Genomic DNA, 7,931 nt, shown 5'->3' with positions numbered 1-7,931 from the left:
GATAGCTTGAGGCTCTGTCTCAAAAAAAAAAAAAAAAAAGTCAGTTCTGGGCTCAGCACCTGTAGCTCAGTGGGTAGGGCACTGGCCACATACAAGAGGGTGGCGGGTTCAAGTCCAGCCTGGGCCAACAATGAAAACTGCAACAACAACAAAAATAGTTGAGCATTGTGCAGGCACCTGTAGTCCCAGCTACTTGGGGGGCTGAGGCAAGAGAACCACTTAAGCCCAAGAATTTGAGGTTGCTATGATATGTGATGCCACAGCACTCTACCCAGGACAACATAGTGAGACACTGTCTCAATTAAAAAAAAAAAGTTCTGAAATTATCAAACTATTGGTTTACTATTTTTCTCATTTCTACACATAGACTGTATATTTAATGGTTTTCCAAAATGAAACAAAACATTAAAATGTTTCTGTGAATACATTTTCTAAATACAGGTCAATTTAATAGTTGTGCTATATTGACAGAAATTTAAACTCTTCTAAGAATTTACACAAACTTTGTTTTTAATTACCTGTATGTCCTCTGGGCTAGAGCTTCTGCACATACTTGCCAAGCATCTGGGGAAATCTTTAACTGTTCAAAGTAGGCCAGGGCCTGAAGGATTGTAAAATAAAACAGAACAAAACAAAAAAACACATTTGGAGAAGTTAATCTCAATGTCCAAATATTTATTGGTAATATCAGGTGAGCCGTTTAGTTAATTAATACTAAACAAACTATTCTGGGAGTAACAAACTAGTAACAAATTAGTAAACAGAACAGCAGCTGAGATGCTGAATGCAGCTTCTGAATATATGCAACTTAAGGATCATTCCAGGAAAAAAAGGTTAAATGAAAGACAAACTCCATCAGATACTTAAACCTCTGTTTCCTCAGCAGAGACAACACAAAGTTCCCTAGAGACTTCACTGGGTTATTATGCAGAATCAAAGAGAGAACAAGTACTCTGTCAAGTGCCAAATTGAGGAACGTGCAATGATAAAACGGTACATGAACAACACCTAGTTGGTATCACATCTGCTACTGAAGAGGTGATTATAAAAGACAAAACATAATGCACATTATTTAATCTACTAATACATAGAAAAGGCAAGTATTTCAAGTCTTTAATTCTACCATGTAAGTACCCTCAAAAAAGATTAAGCCTGAAGCACAACTTCACGGTATGAATTTCTACTTTGGAAAGTATGAAATAATTAAAAAGATCAAAGCTTTGGGAAATGTTTTGCATCCCTGTTTTTGAATTCAGAGCCTTGTAACCAGAAGACATGTGGGAACGGAGGGCACGGGTACCGGGGAAGGGACACAGTGCCGGGCCCCATGGCCTCTGCAGACTGCTGGGCGCACAGGAGCCACCGCCCTCTCCAGTAGCAGGCTCTACACCAGAAGCAGGGTTCAACCCGGTGGCAGATAAACAGGAAAGAACCTCAGTAACTTGTGAGACCGTGCAGCCAAGAAAAGTGCAAATAAACTGTCAACACAGCCAGAGGATGTTAAAGTACCGACACAAAATTGGACATGAGGCACGAGGAACTTTCAGCATTAGCGGAACCTAATTTCAATTAGTCAATATTGTTTAAAACTGTGATGTGTCTCATTGGTGATGAAATCAATTTATCAAACCTGAACAATAATAAAAATGAAACAGAATGGAGAGTATCAGAGTAAACTGCAACCAGCAAAATTATTTTCTCTAACTTGCTCTAGCTGTATGTGTATATGTATGTAAGTAATCAGATACTGCATCAAGATGGAAAATTATTTTTTTCCTTTGGGTCAGAGACAAAGGCCACTGCACTTACACTGTGATGACAGTTTCCCCTGCCGTGTAGTCGTGTGCACAAGGCAGCGAGTTCCCACTGCAGGTTCAGTGGCTACTTCCCCTCACAGAAGACCGCACAAAGGAAGGTGACTAGACCAAGATCCCAAGTAGTATCTCAAGTATGAGACAGAAAGGAACATATTTGCACTTTGTCACTGGGTCCTGGCCTGGGGATCTTGAAATCCTTGGAATTTCCTGAATGGGAAGACTGTCTTTTTTATTTATAGTAAGTTCCTCAGGATCGTGGGGGATTTATGCTAAAGAGGAGACTTGGGGTAGGAGCCCTAGACAGTCTGGAGTTAAGGCTGGATACTAACTAGAAAGAACAGTTACAACAGAGGGTTGTTAACTTCCAACCACCAACCTCTGCTGTGTGTGTGGGGGGCTCAAGAATGAGTTCCGTAAAAACTCTCCAACAATGAGGTGTGAGACAGAGGCACTCCCCAGAGGGCGTGAGCTAGGCACCTCCTGCACACCCTGCCCTGGGTGTCTCTTCCACAGGGCGTTGTGTCCTTCATAATAAGTTGGTAAGCTGTTTCCCTATTCTGGGAGCTACTACACCAGATTGTGGAAACTGAAAAGGGACTGGTGAGAGCTGCCAGTTTTACAGTGAGCCCTCAGAAGTACTGAGGCTCTGGACTTCTGACCAATGTCCCAGTAGGGGCCATTTTGTGAAACTGAGCCCTTAACTTGTGGGATCCAGTGACAAAGCGTAAATATACTTCTTATACCATATACTGGAATGTGATTCTAACTCCTGGTAGTGCTAGAATTGAACTGTAAGGCACCCAGGCCATAGAAGAGCATTGGTTAGGCTGGTGTGGTGGCTCATGCCTATAATCCCAGCACTCTGGGAAGCTGAGGCAGATGGATTGCCTAAGCTCACAAGTTGGAGACCGCCTGAGCTAGAGTGAGACCCCGTCTCAAAAAATAGCTGGGTGTTACTGTGGTAGGCATCTGTAGTCTCAGCTATTTGGGAGGCTGAGGCAAGAGAACTGTTTGAGCCCGAAAGTCTGAGGTTGCTGTGACCTATGATGCCACAGCACTCTACCCAAGGTGACAAATTGAGACTGTACCACAAAAAAAAAAAAAAGAGAATTGGTTATTGATATTGGAAAACAGACCAGAATAAATAACGGCTATATTTAGAAATTAAGAAAATTATAGCCCAGGAAGCTCAAAGAGATACTGACGAGTTGTTTTTGAACAGTACGGGAAGCCTGAGGTTTCCCTTAGGGACCCTTCAGGAGCCGGGTGGGGACAAGGGAGAAGGTGATCATTCATGTTCCATTACCACCCTAACCCTGCTATCTCACTTACAGGGGGGCTTTCAGCTGCTAAAATTGTCACTGACATGGCATTTTCTTTTAATAATAGCAGGTTTTACGTCAAAGATGAGTCTATTTTAAAAGGGGGGAGGTTACCTAAAAATTTTTACTTTTTAACAGAAGTCTCTGCACTCTAGATTTATGCATTACCAGCATTAAAAAAAAAAAAATTTCTGTGACACTGAGGAGCCAGTCCAGCTCTATTACCTGGGTCTTCTACCCCATACACCAGTTTCTTATGGTTTACTCCCCCAAGGGACAACACAGCCAGCTCAGCTCCTTCACTGTCTGTGTGAATATCAGAGAACCAGACGGCTGCAACTGGGGCTGGCTGTCACGTATCTCATCCTAAAACTGAATCAAGTTCCAACTATTCCTGAACTACAACTAAATGACTACTTTTCCTTAAGATTGCATTCTCTTTCATCATAATTGTTACCCAGATTTGCTTAATAGGTTATCAAATTATGCCTAGACCTAAATGCTTAAAATATGCCTGTGACTGGTAGAATCAATTCTGATTGGCCAGGCGCAGTGGCTCATGCTTATAATCCTAGTACTCTGGGAGGCCGAGGCAGGTGGATTGCCGGAGTGGAGCTCATGGGCTCGAGACCAGCCTGAGGCAGAACAAGATCCCGTCTCTAAAAATAGCCTGCCCCATGATTGCATTAATGTAGATAGCTATGATTCAATTTAAAAAAAAAAATGCAAAAAATTAAAAATAGCTCCGTGTTGTGGAAGGTGCCTATCGTCCCAGCTCCTCGGGAGGCTGAGGCAAGAGAATCACTTAAGGCTAAGAGTTTGAGATTGGGGTGAGATATGATGCCATAGCACTCTACCAAGGGTGATAAAGTGAGACTCTATCTCAAAAAAAAAAAATAAAATAAAATAAAATAAAATAAAAAATAATTTTTTTTTTTTGAGAGTGCCCTGGTGTCCCAGATCACAGCAATCTCCAGCTCAGGCTCAAGTGATCCTCTTGCCTCAGTTTTTCTATTTTTAGTAGAGAAGGGGTCTCACTTTTGCTCAGGCTAGTCTTGAACTCATGAGCTAAAGCAATCCACCCACTTCGGCCTTCCAGAGTGTTAGGATTATAGGCATGAGCTTAAAAAAAAACCCAGCCTAAAAAAAAAAAAGTATTGGTTTTATTTTGCTGAAAAAGAAAATCATGACACATTTTAAAAAGTATGTCAGATAGTGGAATTTAATAATTAAAGAACAAAAGATTTCAAAAAGGCACATTAAAAAATAATGGGGGGGGGCGGCGCCTGTGGCTCAAAGTAGTAGGGCTCAGGCCCCATATGCAGGAGGTGGCAGGTTCAAACCCAGCCCCAGGCCCGCCCCCCCCACCCCCCAAAAGGGAAAATCATCTAGTAATTAAATAGTCAAAGGCTTTTAGAACAACAAGCATGCAATACCAAGCTAGACTAGAGGTAAAGATCTACAACACAAGGCACACGTTCACTCCCAGCAATTTATGAGACCTGAACAGGAAGATCACTGGAGGCCAGAAGTTTGAGGCTACAATGAGCTAGAACCACAGCAGGGATGGGAGGACGGGGGAAGACCCTGTCTCAAAAAAAAATAAAGATCTCTGACATTTCAACTATGTTTAAAAGCAGGTAGTTTAAACCAAAAGGAAAAAAAGATACCTATTTATACAGGGAAGACACTGACTGTAAATATCTTTAGATGTCCTAACTTGTAATTAGCCAGATGCCTGAATCACACCTACTATTCTCCCATCTCTGGAGGGCCACTTACTAAACAGCAGAGACATGCACAAGATACTATGTTAAGAAGCTACCCTGGGATTCGTTTTTTTTTTTTTAACTACTTTAAAAAATATCTCCTTAAAAGCAGAAAACTGCTATAAAATTTAATAGAACTGTTAAAATCATTTAACAGTTTATAAAATTTATAAAAAGTAGGCTTTACTATCAGAAGTAGAAAGAAAATAGCTCTCTCCTTCCACTACCCAATAGTTCAGAATCTTCTTCAGATTCTTCTCCCCTTCAGCTATAAGCCTGATTATAGCTATAGCTACATTGTTTACATTCACCCAGCGATATCCCTGCACCTCCTAATGGATTCTCTGCCATGTAATTTTATGTAACTTAAGACACCGCATATCATAACTGCTTATTTATATGTCAGCCTGTGTTGTCAAGGCAACACAAGGGACTTGTGCAGATCAAGCCAAGCATGTCCACTACTATGGAAAGTCCCTCCAACAACCCTTTGCATTACAACTTTTTCTGGGGGGTGGGGTGGGAAGGACAGAGTCTCAAGCTGTCACCCTGGGTAGAGTGCCATGGCGTCACAGCTTACAGCAACCTCAAACTCTTGGGTTTACACGATTCTCTTACCTCAGCCTCCCAAGTAGCTGGGACTATAGGCACACGCTGCAATGCCTGGCTGTTTTTTTGGTTGCCATTGTCATTGCTGTTTAGCTGGCTCGGGCAGGGTTCAAACCCTCCAGCCTCAGTGTATGAGGTCAGCGCCCTACCCACTGAGCTATAGGAGCTGCCCTGCATTACAACCTTCATTATATATATATATATAATATATATACACATACACACATACACACACACAAACTCACAAACACTTTTTGCAGTTTTTGGCCAGGGCTGGGTTTGAACTCACCACCTCCAGTATATGGGGCTGGCGCCCTACTCTCCTTGAGCCACAGGTGCTGCCCTATTTTATATATATTTTTTATGAAACAGAGTCTTACTAGGTCACCCTCAGTAGAGTGCCATAGCATCACAGCACGCAGACACTTCAAACTCTTTGGGTTTAAGCAATTCTCTTGCCTCAGCCTCCCAAGTAGCTGGGTCTACCGGTGCCTGCCACAACACCTGGCTATTTTTTGGTTGCAACTGTCATTATTGTTTAACAGGCCCCAGCTGGGCTCAGTCTCGCCAGCTTCAGTGTACTGGGCAGGCACCCTACTCACTGAGTTATGAGTGACGAGCCACAACTTTTAAATAATTAGAAATAATGACTGATATTGCATGAAGACCTGACTTGAACACGTGAGAGTTTGATATTTTTGTTCAGCCAACTAAACAAAAAATAAATCCTGATACTATGTCCCTATTTCTGTATTCAAAATATATTTAAATACCTCAAATTCACCTCTATTTATTTCTACCCAAATTAGACTTTGATCATTGGCTTTAATTCAAATCCTTTAAAGTAAATCTCTGGTAACATGTTTTAAAAAAATGATTCGTCAGACCAACTTACCCTCTGTCTAAAATCTGAATCAGCATTTGGATTTAGCCCTAAAAGAGCCTGTTCATCCATCCTCGCTCTATACTTGGAGTTTTCTGGTTGTAACAGGTGTGCCCTCTGATCCCACAGAAGAATCCACAAACATCTGCACACAAAAGATAAAGTTGAAAGAAAACAAAATTTGATGAACAGATGTTTATCCAGAATACCATAACAAGTGGATAAAATTATGCAAAGAAACTGAAGTATGTCAAAACTTGTTTTGAAACTTATCCTAAGTACAACTAGAGGAGCTTAAGTCTCGAGGAACGGACCCTGCTAAGTATCCAACTAATGTGTTAATTTCCAGAAACCTGAAGAAGTGTACATTAAGTTCTCAAACTTTCATCTTCAGGGTTGTCAATAAAGTACACAAAGTTATTTATTTTCTACTTTAACAGTAGCTGCATCTAATTTGTGCTGTGTTTCATGCATCACCTTCAATACTTAAAAGTGCAATTGTGCAACCACATTAAGTAAAAAAGAAATTGAGGAATCCAGATTATCTCATTGTAACAACTTTAAAATTTTGCCGACTTCTAGTCAGATACCAAGATCACAAGTTTAAAAAAAAATTTAGAACAGCTGATCTCAGACTTGAATATCCGTACTGGAGTGTTTACAAAGTGAAGCAAGAGAAGTCAGATCAAAGAGGAAGGAACAGAACAAAAACCAGCCATTGAGCTTCTGCACAATAGACCACTTTTATCTTTTACAGATCGTATCTCTTGGCAGCCATTTCTAGAAATGTGTTTTTGAAAATTTAATAGTATATACAAAAATCACAAATGATTTAATACTGACTACTCTTACTTAAAAACTTTCTTAAATTTCTGGAAAGTACACTTCTTCACAATGTAGGCTCTAACAATCTCAAAAAAGAACATGATTAGCCCCCAAAATGCAGCCTAGTTTTTGAGAGAATGAGAATTTATTTAAGCAAACATGGAGCAAACTTGATTATGGCATGAAAATAACATTTATTTTTTATTTTTTTAGAGATGAGGTCTCCCTCTGGCTCAGTCAGGTCATGAACCTGTGAGCTCAGGCGATCTACCTGACCAGGCCTCCCAGAGAGCTAGGATTACAGTTGTGAGCCACTGTGTGGGCGTTGAAGTCTTTTAGTTTAGATTTATTGAGAGAAAAAGTCTCACTGTTTAATTTATTTTTATTTTATTTTATTTTGCAGTTTTGGGCCGGGACTAGGTTTGAACCCACCACCTCTGGCATATGGGGCTGGTGCCCTACTCCTTTAAGCCACAGGCACCGCCCTATTTAATTTTTAAAAATTTATTTTATTTATTTGTTTTTTGAGACAGAGTCTCAAGCTGTCACCTTGGGTGGAGTGCTGTGGCGTCATAGCTCACAGCAACCTCCAACTCAGGCTCAAGACCTAAGAGTAGGGAAACCGGGTCTTACTACTCCCATTAAAGGGCATGCTACATTTTTTAAATCATAAGCAAAGAGAACCTAAGGAGGCCAAAGACTAACT

At 40.8% G+C, this 7,931-nt stretch overlaps 1 protein-coding gene across 1 annotated transcript in view; it reads right to left on the bottom strand.

Annotated features, from left to right (window-relative positions):
- The window catches only part of XPOT (exportin for tRNA), a 46,876-nt gene extending 39,439 nt beyond the window's left edge, over window positions 1–7,437 (bottom strand). Inside the window, 2 exon segments of the mRNA XM_023518413.1 lie at window positions 519–601; window positions 6,413–7,437. Of these exon segments, the coding sequence (XP_023374181.1) occupies window positions 519–601; window positions 6,413–6,472 (143 nt within the window). The 5' untranslated portion in view covers window positions 6,473–7,437.
- Between the last annotated feature and the right edge of the window lie 494 nt (window positions 7,438–7,931).

The sequence above is a fragment of the Otolemur garnettii genome, unplaced genomic scaffold, assembly GCF_000181295.1.
Source record: "Otolemur garnettii isolate 467f Iridium unplaced genomic scaffold, OtoGar3 scaffold00138, whole genome shotgun sequence".
Classification (NCBI taxonomy): domain Eukaryota; kingdom Metazoa; phylum Chordata; class Mammalia; order Primates; family Galagidae; genus Otolemur; species Otolemur garnettii.
The sequence above is the reverse complement of the archived record's forward strand: the minus strand, read 5'-3'. Positions and strand labels throughout refer to the sequence as shown.